Below are 13,730 nucleotides of genomic sequence, written 5' to 3'. Positions count from 1 at the left end.
ACGCAGTGAATACTAGAAGTGAAACAGTGTAGGGCAGTAAGCAACAAGAAAATGAATTTTGTAAATACAAAGAATAGCGCAAAGACAAACAAAAGTAGTGCACGGACAGATACAGCTGTTGCCTAAGGTATTTTTATATGCAAACAGAATTGGCAGAAAAAATAACCGTAACTTCAAGCACAATGTAGCAGCACAAAGAATTGTCAAGCCTAATGCAAAAAGCGTTGATATTCTATAACAGCCTTTCCCAACCTTTTTCAACTTGCGGCACACTTCAGGGTAACTTGAATTCTCGCGGCACACATATTATTATTATTATTATTATTATTGTTTTATTATTATTATTATTATTTGAAAATATAAAATACTGTAGTATTTTTTTTCTGATTACTGACATCCTTCTCACAGAGGAGAAAGCTCGATCATTGGTTTTCCCCGTGGTAAATCATTATGCTTATTTTTCATTTTAATTTAAAAATAGAACACAATTGCAATCAGATATAGGGCTCAAGTTGTTAAAAACACACTTCTTTTTCGCAAACTGTATCCAACCTTTCATTAAGGAGGAGGATCACTAAATAACGAACGAACAAACGAATCTCTTTTAAAACACAAATGTAGGTAATTCGTAAGCATGTCTACTTTGCCGGAAGGATTGAATAATATTTTAAAATTTCAAGTTACGAAATAGTCTGCGACAATGAAGAAGCAATAATGGTCATAAGAATGATAATCCTTTTTTTCAAAATTAGAAATGTACAGAAAAATGTTCTACAGAAAAGTAACACAGTATAAAACTTTAAATTTTAGATTCATAGTAGTAATGTGAAATACAAATATACCTTTTTCTCTGTCTTGCAATTTGATTGCTATAGAATTAATAATTTTGTTGCGATTTCCTCGCGGTACACCAGCGACCCATTCACGGCACACCGGTTGGGAAACGCTTTTCTATAGTGTGTTGATAGTAAAATTATAGATAAGGAAGACAGCTACTTTATTATACTAAGTGGAACTAATGATGTAGCTTGCGATGAGGGAAATGAAGTTGTCAAGAGTATCAGGAGTAAGCTCTCTGAACTACATTACTGTAAGATAATTGTGGATAATATTCCACATAGATATGACCTCAGTGAAGAATCTTGTTAACAAATCTGTTCAAAACACGAATATAAAGTTAAAGACTTTGTGTGATCTTTTTCGGAATGCGGAATTGTTAGATGTAAATAAACATGGCATGTATTTTAATCATTTAGGGAAAAGAGTAATCAGTACTAAGATCAGTGACATAATTGACAAGAATGTAGATACTAAATCTCAGGAGAGTCAACAATAGCAATGCCATGATCACTACATGAGTAGGTTGAATACTACGTGGGGCTGGGTAAAAACAAAGTCTAAAAAACTGTTTTTGATCTTAAAGAAGCAAATGATTTAGTAAACGTAAAACTGTCTTTCAAAATCGTACTACTGGTATACGAGGTGTGATTGGAAAGCTTTAAGACTGGGCTTGTAATTTAAAAATGGCAGGATTTGCAGGCTATTATGATGGATCTCCTTCAAAGTAGTCCCCTGCTGAATGAACACACCGATTCCAACGGTGTTTCCACTTCTGGAAGCATTCCTGAAAATTATTTTCCGTGATGGTGTGAAGCACTCTCTCCGTATTTGCTTGAATGTCCTCAATTGAGTCAAATTTCTTCCCTTTCAATGACAATTTTAATTTAGGAAAGAGGTAGAAGTTGGCGGGGCCAATCTGGGGAATACGAGGGTTGCGGAAGCACAGGAAGATTGAATTTGGCCAAAAATTCCTGCATCGAAAACGCACAATGCGCTGGTGCCTTGTCGTGGTGGAGAATCCAATCCTTTTCTTTTCAGAGGGCAGGCCTTTTCCGCCGCACATTTTCGCGCAGACGCTAAGGACACTTTTTGTAGTATTTCTGGTTGACTGTCTACTCCCTAGGGGCTAATTCATAATGCACGATACCTTTAAAATAAATAAAAAACACCAACATAGTCTTCACATTTGATCGACTTTGTCGCGCTTTCTTTGTGAATCAGGCTCTTTCACTGAGAACATTGGGCCTTTGTTTTTGGGTCATACCCACAAACCCATGACTAATCACCTGTTATTATCCTATTCAAGAAATATGACACGGGAGGGTCCCACAAGTTGTCGCTAAGATCTGATTGTCACATAACACATCTGATAGAGCATCATGAGAAATGAACATGAGCAAAATTTAAGGTGCTATGGACCAGAAGGATAGGAGCTACGAGGATTCAAAATTTGAATATCCAAAAAATTATATCATGGAATTATGTACGTTTAAATATCTTCAAAACCATTAAAGCAATCAAAACAAAAGTTGCACAATATAATGAGAACAAAATGTCCTATCGAAAACCATAAACAGCATTGCGATAGGTGAAGCAGTGTTCCCAACTTAACATTACAATATTTTATTATAAATAGCACCATATATATACAAGTGTGCAAATTTAAAATACACTATTATCACTAAACATAACAGTGAAGTCTAGTGGTCTTGCACACTATTGGAGCTACATGTGCTGAAAATGTACAATGGAGATGTCTGATATGTGGAAACAAAGGGCAATAAAGGAATGCATTAGGAAAAAAGTGAGGATTTTGCAATACACTTCTGTAGCCTCGATGAATGAGCAGACAACTGGCGAAAACAAAATGATACACGCGAGGAAAGAAACACGTGTCTTCTAATTCTGTAAACTGGTTCTCCAGGTTATCTTATCAATATTTGGAAGAGTACTTTCTTGGTTTGTGTCATTCGTGTTAAGTGACATTCTTTTACATTTTCTTCTACATACCATATGATTATATTTGTACACTAATATTACCATATTCACGTTGGAAATATTTTATTACTACCTCATTTCGTTTTTAGTCGAACCGGATAACGGCGTGGTCTAGAAGGCTAGGCAACCGATATATTAAGCATTGCGGGTTCCAATCCCGCCTCGGACATGTTTTTGTTGTACTTTTCTCCTTACAATTCATTGTTATCTTTCTCTTTCATAGTGATTCGGAACCCACTTTGCACTCCTATATAGCTTCGGAGCTGACACAGGATGTAAAAATGGCATCACTCAATTTCGTTTTTCAAATGCATCAATAATTTGTGACTGCTGACATTTTGCTATACTATCTGTGTTCTGCATTTGAACTAAATTCATAGTATGAAACCCAGATTCCTTTATTACCATCTGTTGCTACATATTAGATTTCTTCACTGTACTGTACATTTTCAGCACACGTAGCTCCAATAGTGTGCAATACTGTAAAACTTCACTTCACTGTTATGTTTAGTGATAATAGTGCGTTTTAAATATGTGTGAACTTGTATATGGTTCTATTTCATACAGATTATTTTTTGCTAAGTTAGCAACATTGCTTCACCTATGGCAACACTGTTTATGATTTTCGATAAGGCATTTTGTTTTCATTACATTGTGCAACTTTTGTTTTGATTGCTTCAACGGTTTTCAAGATATTTACTTTAAACGTATTTAATTCCATAATATAATTCTTTGGATATTCAAATTTTGAGTCCCTGTAGCTCCTATCCTTCTGGTCCATAGCACCTTAAATTTTGCTTATTTTCATTTCTCATGATGCTCTATCAGATGTGTTATGTGGCAATCAGATTTTAGCGACAACTTGTGGGACCTTCCTGTGTAAGTCCATTTCGGCTCGATTAAACAGTTCTTGGGGCACTTGAAGTCTGTGTTGTTTCTGCTCGTGTAACAACACTTTTGGAATAAATTTCGCGGACACTCGATGCATGTTCAAATCATCAGTTAAAATTGACTGAACCGCATAGAAACTTAAATTCAGGTATTCAGCCATCTCCCTAATTGTAAGTCTACGGTTCGAGCGCACTAAATCGCCAACTTACGCAATGTTTTTGTTAGTTTTTGATGTTGAAGGTCGGCCAGACAGGGGGTCATCCTGTACTGACCCGCGGCCATCTTTGAATCTGTGAAACAAGATAAACACGTTTGACCGGCTCAGACATTTGTCTCCAAAAGCTGTTTTTAAGAGTTCGTAAGTCTCCGAAGCAGATTTCCCAGTTTTAAAACAAAATTTCACACGAATGCGTTGTTCCAATTTTTCATCCATTTTGCGCACTTAAAAATCTGCCAAGTCACACACACACACGCCCGCACTGAACTGGTTGCTACGCCGTACTGAATAAAGATATCTCGGTGCATGTTTCAAGGACACACCAAGCCACCGCTTCCATGCTAATGGGCGATTGTATTCCTCCTCCTGAGCAGTGTTGCCAACTGTGTTAAAACTTTCCAAGCACACCACATAGGTAGGGAGAAATTACTGTTACTACATTCAAATCTGCAACACGTATGAAACAAACTCTCTGAATTTGTGTAAACATTCATGTAAGAAATGAAATAAGTACTGAATATTCAGTCCTTAATTTCAGTTGCTTCTGCGTTGAACAGCATTTTGAAGCAGCTAATTTGTTACTTCAACGAAAGAGGGGTAGCAGTGGTTTCCAGTGGGTGTTACTCTAATTTCTTAACCGGTTCTGAAAGAGAGGAGATGGATAGATATAACTCTCTTAGGAAACAAATTATCAAAGGTGTTTTTTTTTTTTTTTTTTTTTTTTTTTTTTTTTTTTTTTTTTTTAACTGGATACGAGGAGTGTCAAGTAGAAACCTACACAGCATTCTAATACAAGGTGACGTGACAAAATTAAGTAGCACTGCGAATACTGTACCGTATCTTGGATCCAAATATTGTCAAAAATATTAGCAAGACCTTAATCCATCAATGAATCGACAATTGTTGATAATGGTATGTATGCGTTTCAAATATAAATAACCCTCAACACCACATTCATGTGATTCCAGTTCTTATTCTCGATATCTGAGCATTTGAGATTAAGAAATAAACGTTTATACCTTATATGTTTAATCCTGTAGGTGTAAAATTTCTGACTAAACAAAGATAGACTAAAATTTACTGTCATGCGCTTCCGTTCCTGAGTATAACTGTGTAAAATTACGGTTATATCTGGCTATAACACACGGTTCTACGAACTCGAAATATTTTAACAACTGGTTCTAGCGAACCGGCTGAATAGCACTACTGGCTGTTTCATTGTATCGTACACCGACTTCAGATATAAATATTTTCCTTAGTACCCGGGAGAAGGTAAATAGGTATCTCAAGCACAAAAATCACAAAACATTTTATATTGTTAATATAAATGTCATTATTAATACTATATCTACTAATGACACTACTTTGTAACGTCCTTAAGTCCTATGATTTTTATTACATTAGAGATCAGCCCACAAGAAAATATGCATGTTTGGAAAATGTTTTTACTTATAAAGAAATTAATTAAGGAAATAAAATTGGAAAAGTAAACTGTACCAGTATTTCGAATGCTTTTCATAATTTTATGCGTCCTTAGATTAAACATATCTGAGTGAATGCTGTCCGGAAAAGGTTGAGAGAACTATTATATATGAAAGTAAATATATTAAAACAGTTTTTAATTGGTATACGAAACATCGTAAATTACGAGATAACCTAATCATACTGCATAATTTTACGAATACTGCAAGATTATCTACTGATTAAGAGAAATATAAAACTGCTAAAAGGATATACAGAAGAGAGATCAAACCAGCAAAAATTACTACAAATGAAAACATGATGAACAATTCAAAGAATAAATTGCAAGCTTGGTCTATGGTTAATAAGGAAACTGGAAAACGCACTCTTCGAGACTCCGTAACAATACCCGTAAATGAGTTCAATGAACACTTTGTGAATAATATAACATAATTAAATGATAAAAGATGAAAATTCTTTCTCTGAAAATCAAGATTTTTAACTTTACAATCTATTAGCACAGGAAAATATAAGTAACGTTGAGCCAAATTTTTCATGGACTGCAACAAATACAACACTTTTATTAATCGTTACGTTAGTAAACTGAAACCTGTTCAGTGAGGATTTTCTAACAACCTGTTTAAAATATATATATATTATATTGAACCTTTAGTTTACCTATTGAACTGGATGCTTCTACAGGTAACCATCCCGGATTGCCTTAAACTGACAATCACAGCACTCAAACATAATAAAAACGATTAAGAGCTAAGAACTACCGTCCTGTGTAGTGCCAACTTTATCCAATTTCTTTTTAGCAATGTATTAAAAATCAATTATCAAACTATCTCGAAAGAATAAACTACTCAACACTTGCAATTTGGATTTAGACAGGAGTTTTCCATGACTAAAACAGTGGAAAACACAGTAACACACACACATATGAGACAATTTGGAAACAATTTATATACGTGTGCAACATTGCTACATTATTGTCACACGATTTATTGGTTGCAAAGTTATATTACAGAGGTTGTTCAGCCTACGTTTGGCCGATTTCGTTCCTTCCCCATCCCGGGCAGAATGGACTCACCCGACCTGGCTAGTGGCGTCCTGCAGTGTTGTGCAGTGGCTTCCTGGAAACGAATTTGTTTTTCCGCAAGGACGACAATAACACACAAAACAGGACCATTGTTGTGGGTGTTGTGTTAAATTTGTTTCCAAGCGTGTGGGATTCCGCTCTGTGACCAAAATGCAGCCCAAACTAAGCCGGTTTTGGGAGGGCCATGTTGCGGCTCTTTATGACGCCCACTCATTAGAAAACAGTGCAAAAAGAATGATTGCAACATCAGTTTAAGTGGAATAAAAATGTTATTAAAAAGTACAAGGGCAACGAAGCTCCACCATTTGGATCACCAACAAAGTTACATAGGAAGCGGGAATGCACCAAGGCCACCTTCACCATGCAGAGGAAACTTCGCAAAATGGCAATGCAAGAAAATCCGCCAACACAAAGGTGCATAGCTAATCGTCTTGACGTGTCTTTGGGCAACTGTGAGCCGGACGTTACACCATCAACTCAAGCTGGAAAAAGTCATGAAAACTCGCGGCCATCTTTTCACGGATGCCCACAAAAAGGACCGCAACTGTAATGCCCGGAAGCTGTACGAATGGCATCTGGCAAAACAAAGGTGGATGTACGTCGTAAGGCTCCATGAAGCATGGAGTAACCTTTCCGACTGCGGCAAACCGAGAGCCCTCATGTACCGAGAGAAAGGCACCAAGAACTTCAGAAGGTGGGTCCGTGTCTGTAAAGAATCTTTCCCAAAAGGGTTCATGGTCGTTACTGGCTACTGTTACCGAGGTAAACTGAAGATTCGTAAGGTGGCGAAGAACTGCAAAATAAATTCGCAGTATTTTCAGGAGCAGATCTTGCGGCCGATCCACAAGCATGAGATTCCAACAATGTACGGAAATGATGCCAATCTGGTGCGCATTCACATGGATAAGGCCTCATCACATACCTCACGATCGTCCCTCGCATTCTACAGGGAGATGGAGGAGACAAGTGGCATACAGGTGATACCTTTCAATGAGATACCTGTTAGAACTCCAGATGCAAGTCCTATGGACTATTGTGGATTTGGACTGCTGAAGCGGGTTTTGGGAAAACTGTGTGTGACAACTGTGGAAGGACTTCGGAAAGCTGTGCAATGGGAATGAGACAAGATTCCCCTCCCAGTTCCTCAGAGAAGCCTATTACAGTGGAAATTACGCTTTTGGGCTATTGTTAGGAACCAAGGGAAACACATCGAGCACTTACGAACCTGGCGCTATGGATTCTTCTAAATTTTTAGAGAAGTCGAAATTGGCTAAATGTAGACTGAACAACTTCTGTATCATGGTGTTAACGGAAATTGAGTTGTCATTAATGAAGTTCTATCGTAGTAACAAACAACGGCTGTCCGTATTACAAATTAAAGGTCAAGTCTTTTGAATGCAACAGAGTACCTTAGGAGATGCGTTAGGACCTTTACTCTTTTTTATATATGTAAATGACTTCCCGATCTTTCTACCATATAAATCTGTTCTACATACTGATGACATGATACTTCTAAGTCAGCTAAGTCCTACCATCATGCGGATTAAGATGCGAATTTCAGACTTACATTCAATTAGTGCTCAGAATGGTCAGAAATATCACATTTTACAGTTGTTTTCTGCAAAATAAATGTGATTTAATTCACTTTCTTGTTTACTTTTTTTTAAATTATTCGATTTAAATGAATCAACATTGCAACCAATCAACCAGTAATAGATCACAACTCTGTTCCAAAAACATGAAAACAGTAATGTCAACCTGTACACTAAATGCAATTCTACGATTATCAACCTCCTATGCGCCTTTCATAGGTTGTCTTCTAGTTTTCCACGAAAAATAATAAATTCCTTGTGGCCACGTGTACAGCGTAGGCGCCCTTGGCGGGAGACCCGGGTTCGACTCACGACTGAACCTGATATGGTTCGGATCCCATGTTAAGCCGTAGGTCCACGTCTCAATAACTATGCTGCCGAACGGAACGCTAAACTCAAATTAAATCAAAATTCAAGGAAAATCAGAAAACGCGTTCAAAATTTCAACCCTTTGGTTAGCTTACACTTCTTTATATAATTTTACTATTAGTACAATGTGTGGCAATAGAATATAGATTTCTTAACTAGAAATTACATCTTACAGATTCAGAATACGGAGCCAAATTTATATAACAATGGAATCCTTTTCTTCACGGAAATAGTTACTCCTATGCCTTTCATTCTTGTTTTGCTTGCACATGTTGATACCCTACTGGGAACACGTAAGCTGAGTGGTGCTACCAGAAATCACTGCCGAAATAATATAATTCTCGGATCAAAATAAAAAGCAAATTGACATTTGGAGCAGCACATGTCATCCTCTTGCCATTGTGAGCATTTTGCAGTGCTCGTGCCACAAACCTGTAATACATGGCAGCTCCACTTATAACTACCTCCACGTCGTTTATTATTGGACTCTCTCTCTCTCGGTTACCTTAATAACCCTTCAGTTCTAAACAAACGTTCACGTGCTTTTCAGCTGTCAATTCGTTTCAAATTTTGTACATGTAAAATGGACAAATCTTGTATGACGCAGTCTATTTCAGCCGGTACTTCCTTCATTCTTGGATTGCGGTGGGTTTTCAGGATATGAGCTCGATGTGGAACCTACAATGCTTTTACCTTTTGAAAAATGGAATGATTTTTTTAATGTACATGGTTATGCTATTTAGGTTAACGGAAACGAATGATTTATTAGAAAGAGTGAATGATTGTGAAATCGTTCGTGCTGTCCCACGGGCAATCGAACTGGGTACCACATACATCACGGGTGCACGTGCTAGCCACTAGATCAGCACGCAGGACTGGTTATGTTTTGTACTGGCATATAAATATTATAATGGAAAAGAGAATTGCAAATTTTATTTAAATTTTCGAAAGAATGGATTTTAACAAGCAAACAGAATAACGGTAAGGAAGGAAAGTGAAGAAATGTATTTACGGGAAAATACGGACTTTACAATTTTGCATTTGACACCGGAAGTTACGAAATCACTTGACACATCCATTATCTCACAATGCTTCTGATATTCTCGTTTACTTGGCACCAATAATATATTAATGAACTATACTATTTAGTGCTGCTTTTACTCTCTCTGTGAATTAAAAATACTTACAAGAAAAATGAGAAAAAAAAGACCACATTTCTAACCTGAACAGAAATTCTACACAGAACCTGGCATTTTTGTGATACAATGTTCAACAAAATATAGCTCTCACAATTCCGTAAGTTTTAATGCGCATGTCGAAATGGAAGTTAAAATTACCTGTTTCCACTATCCCTACAATATTTGATGATAAATGGAGGAACAACCTATTTTTTCTTTATCATACCCCTGTAGGGAATCTCACCCAGGTCTCCGGCTTTCTGTGCCGATATGGTCACAACGCTGCCTACAACAATACCCGAGCAGCCGCGGAACTTACTCCGCATAAGCACAGTAATTTATTGGCATAGTCGTAAATTTATTAGTGAACTTCATTGAATCCATGCCTACAGAGAAAATAAAGTGAGAAAAAATATCCAGTTCCGTCAATTAGAATAAATTCCGTTAATCATCGTCAGTTTATACAACACACGTTAACCCCATACTGCGTAAATTCCTTGCCTGAATTTTACTGCCATATACTCCGAGTCTTATTTTCAACGTCATATCATTACATGTGAAGTTTTATTCGAAGACGATTTTCTAATGAATCACAACGAAATTATCACAGAAAACATCTAAAAATTTGACACCAGTAACTGAAGTGCACAGTTTATTGTAGACTTATTCCACTCTCTACAAAGTGGGCGATTTCGAAACTTTAGCAGTCTTTCCATATATATCACATATATATATATACGAAAAGTACAAGACAAAATAGACAAACTGTGCTTCTATTAAGTTATTTGTCTAAACCGATGTAAACAAATAGAAAAAGGTACTCAACTCAAAAGAACTGTTCAAAAATTATAGTTCTTTCACTAATTTTCTACGTATTGTGCTCGAAATTATTTGCGCCGGGCGACACAATACTATACTTAGCATAGATAAAGTTCAAGAGGACCACAAATAATTCGGGGTATGTTTAGTACAAGGGGTCCAGAAGCACTTAAGAAACACAAAATTTACAGGAGAAATGAGTGATGCAAGTACTTAGACGTAACATAACGTAACGAAATCTAACCTAACCTAACAAAATAACGTAAGATAACCTGAACTAACTTAAACTAACGTAATATTAGTAGAAATAAGCGAAATTCTGTCATTTTTTTTTTTTTTTTTTTTTTGAAAATTATGCGAGACTCCTACACTAATATAACAAACTAAACTAACCTAACGTAACCTGAACTAGCCTAACCTAACTTAAACTAACCAACCCTACCCTAAACTAACCGAATATGAACAGAAATTACCAAAATTGTAACATTTTTTAGAGAAAAGAGCTGGACCCCTTCTGCTAAACATAGGCCAATAATTCTTGAAAAATTAAATCCTTTTACGATTTTCGTAATAATACAGAGTTCGGATATAGATTATGCCATAAAAACTACAGTGCAAGAAACATTAATCAGCTTGTGCTAACTGGCCACTAAAAGCCACGAACATTTAACCGGGTCAAGGCTGCTGAAGCTTCTAGGCCACGCGGGGAAGTATTTATAGGAAGCACGCACGTCAGCGATGGTGGACATACATGTACGTCAGAATAGTGAAAACACAATACTTCGTGGCATTAGTGCTTTACCCGTCGCACAGCTTTATCATTACGGATCGTTCAGAGGGTAGGATAGGGTAGATTCAACTAAAATAATAAAATTAATCATGTTAGTGCTCGTATATTGCATTTATGTGGGTTTTCGCAGTGATAATAAGCCCCTATAGCATTTGTAATCGTTTTACACTAGTTACGCTACACTTTTCAAATAGAAGATAAAAGTTTAGCAGACGGGCTCCAGAAATATGTAAAAAATAAAAATTTACGGGAGAAATGGAAAATGCAAGTACTTAGACCTAACATAACCTAACCGAATCTAAACTAAACTGAAGTAAACTAACTTAATAGAAATAAGCGAAATTCTGTCATTTTTTTCGAAAATTACGCCGGACCCCTACACTTCTATAATCTAACATAAATAACCTAAACAAAACGGCCTATGTTTAGCAGAAGGGGTCCAGCTCTTTTCTCTAAAAAATGTTACTATTTTTGTAATTTCTGCTCACATTCGGTTAGTTTAGGGTAGAGTTGGTTAGTTTAAGTTAGGTTAGGCTAGTTTAGGTTACGTTAGGTTAGTTTAGTTTATGTTAGGTTAGTTTAGTTTATGTTATATTAGTGTAGGAGTCCCTTATAATTTTCCAAAAAATGATAGAATTTCGCTTATTTCTATTAATATTACCTTAGTTTAGGTTAGTTCAGGTTAGCTTACGTTAGTTTATGTTAGGTTAGCTTAGATTTGGTTACGTTATGTTACGTCTAAATACTTGCATCTCATTTCTCCTGTAAATTTTGTGATTTTTACGTGCTTCTGGACCCCTTGTACTAAACATACTCCAACAAAACTAATGTGAACAAAAACTACCAAAATTGTAACATATTTTAGAAAAAAATAGTTGGGAGCCCTCCTGCTAAACAATGTCCAAAGAGAATACAGCTCTTGTATACTAAATAAATAATACCCTACTGTAGACAAATTCTACGCAGTGAGAACACATCTGATACAGTAATTTTTTCATATGCATGTAGGCCCTACATAAACCTACGTACAGCATTTGTAATGATATTGGATTAGTAACGCTTCATTTGTAAACACAAAATACAGCTGTATTACTTACCATTTAAATCAGTCGCTTGATAAAAATTGCACTTAATATAAATATATTTCTACACAGTGATCATTTTATCTTGGAAATTTTGCATAATATGGTTTATCTAAATTTAACCAGCACCGAAAAAACAATGCCTTCGAATTAAGAGATTGTCATTACTGATACTTGAAAGTACTAATTATATATAGTAATCTATATAAAATAATAAAAGTAAAGCAACAGAGCCTAGAATCAACCTAACGGCTATTGATTTCAACATATCCGAGAGTTTACACTCATAATTTTAACTCAAACTTCACATTCGATAGCGACACATCACATTAATTCTCCCTCTACAGCAGCCATGGACTGAAATTGTCAGCATGTAGCTAGTTCTTGAGATGATGTGCACCGACTTAGTTTCAGAAAATACAATTCAAATTGTCACGATATATTTTAAAATGCCGATATGCTTCTGAAATATACACCCCTAATTAACCAAATAACGTATTTTCAGAACAATATTCATTTTGTTTGGAAACCGTTCTTTAATATCACTTCATACGTATGCAGAAAACATGGAATCCTCCACACTAAAACTAACCAGTAACATTTAAGGATGACTTAATGTCTCAATTTCTTACCTTACATTTGGGATATTATCATACTCCATCTATAACGTGTGCCGGAGGACTAACTCTTACCCCACCATTACATTTCCCAAAACCACGAAGCCATATTCTTTTCTCTGTTGTCCACTACCGAGTCCACTTGTTACTGTGTAATATCGATTGTCAATGTTATTCGATCCATCGACAGGATATTACGACGAGGTAAGATTGAAAAAATCTGAAAAAGTGAAAACATGTTTCATGTATACTGTAGGAATACAATAGTGCATCATAGGTCTCACTAACATAAAGTGTGAACATTTTCGGGTAAAAAGACCATCATTACATTCAATATCAAGATTGACGTAATATTGCGTAAAAACCTAAGTAACAAATTGTTAACCACGAAGAATAAAGCAAGGTGGCAGCACTACATTTTGGCGGCAAAATATATCTTCTGGATGATCAGTGCTGCCAATACAAATTCCAAAAATGAAAACAATTACTTGTAAGCAATTTTTCAAATATCCACCATGCTGACAGGAACCCGGAATCTTTATTACTATAGCCCAGTGAGAACGCCATATTCTTCTTGAGGAGTAATGTAGAGAGGGGAGAGGGAAATTTTTAAGTGGTTATTTTGGTCCATGTTCCGTTAAGGGGGTCCAAAACTAACCTAACCTAATATAACGTTATATCATGTAATCAAAGGAAAATCAATGGAAAGAAGTGGAGCAGTTGCAAATTTCGTGTGGAAGAAATTACTGGACCATCTTAACGGAACATTGACCG

General features: G+C 36.1%; 1 protein-coding gene across 3 annotated transcripts in view; it reads right to left on the bottom strand.

Moving 5' to 3' along the window:
* LOC145686482 (uncharacterized) overlaps nt 1–13,367 on the bottom strand; it is a 168,902-nt gene extending 155,535 nt beyond the window's left edge. For 2 of the 3 annotated variants that reach the window (XM_081759832.1, XM_081759834.1), the window contains exon 1: nt 12,972–13,366. Coding sequence is in view for 1 of the 3 variants with exons in the window: in XM_081759834.1 (XP_081615960.1) it covers nt 12,972–13,000 (29 nt within the window). In the remaining 2 variants the exon portion in view is untranslated. Of the gene's footprint in view, nt 1–12,971 lie in introns of all 3 variants that reach the window. The other variant, XM_081759833.1, reaches the window with a different exon arrangement.
* Nucleotides 13,368–13,730: the final 363 nt, after the last annotated feature.

The sequence above is a fragment of the Thermobia domestica genome, chromosome 5, assembly GCF_964235325.1.
Source record: "Thermobia domestica chromosome 5, izTheDome1.hap1.1, whole genome shotgun sequence".
Classification (NCBI taxonomy): domain Eukaryota; kingdom Metazoa; phylum Arthropoda; class Insecta; order Zygentoma; family Lepismatidae; genus Thermobia; species Thermobia domestica.
The sequence above is the reverse complement of the archived record's forward strand: the minus strand, read 5'-3'. Positions and strand labels throughout refer to the sequence as shown.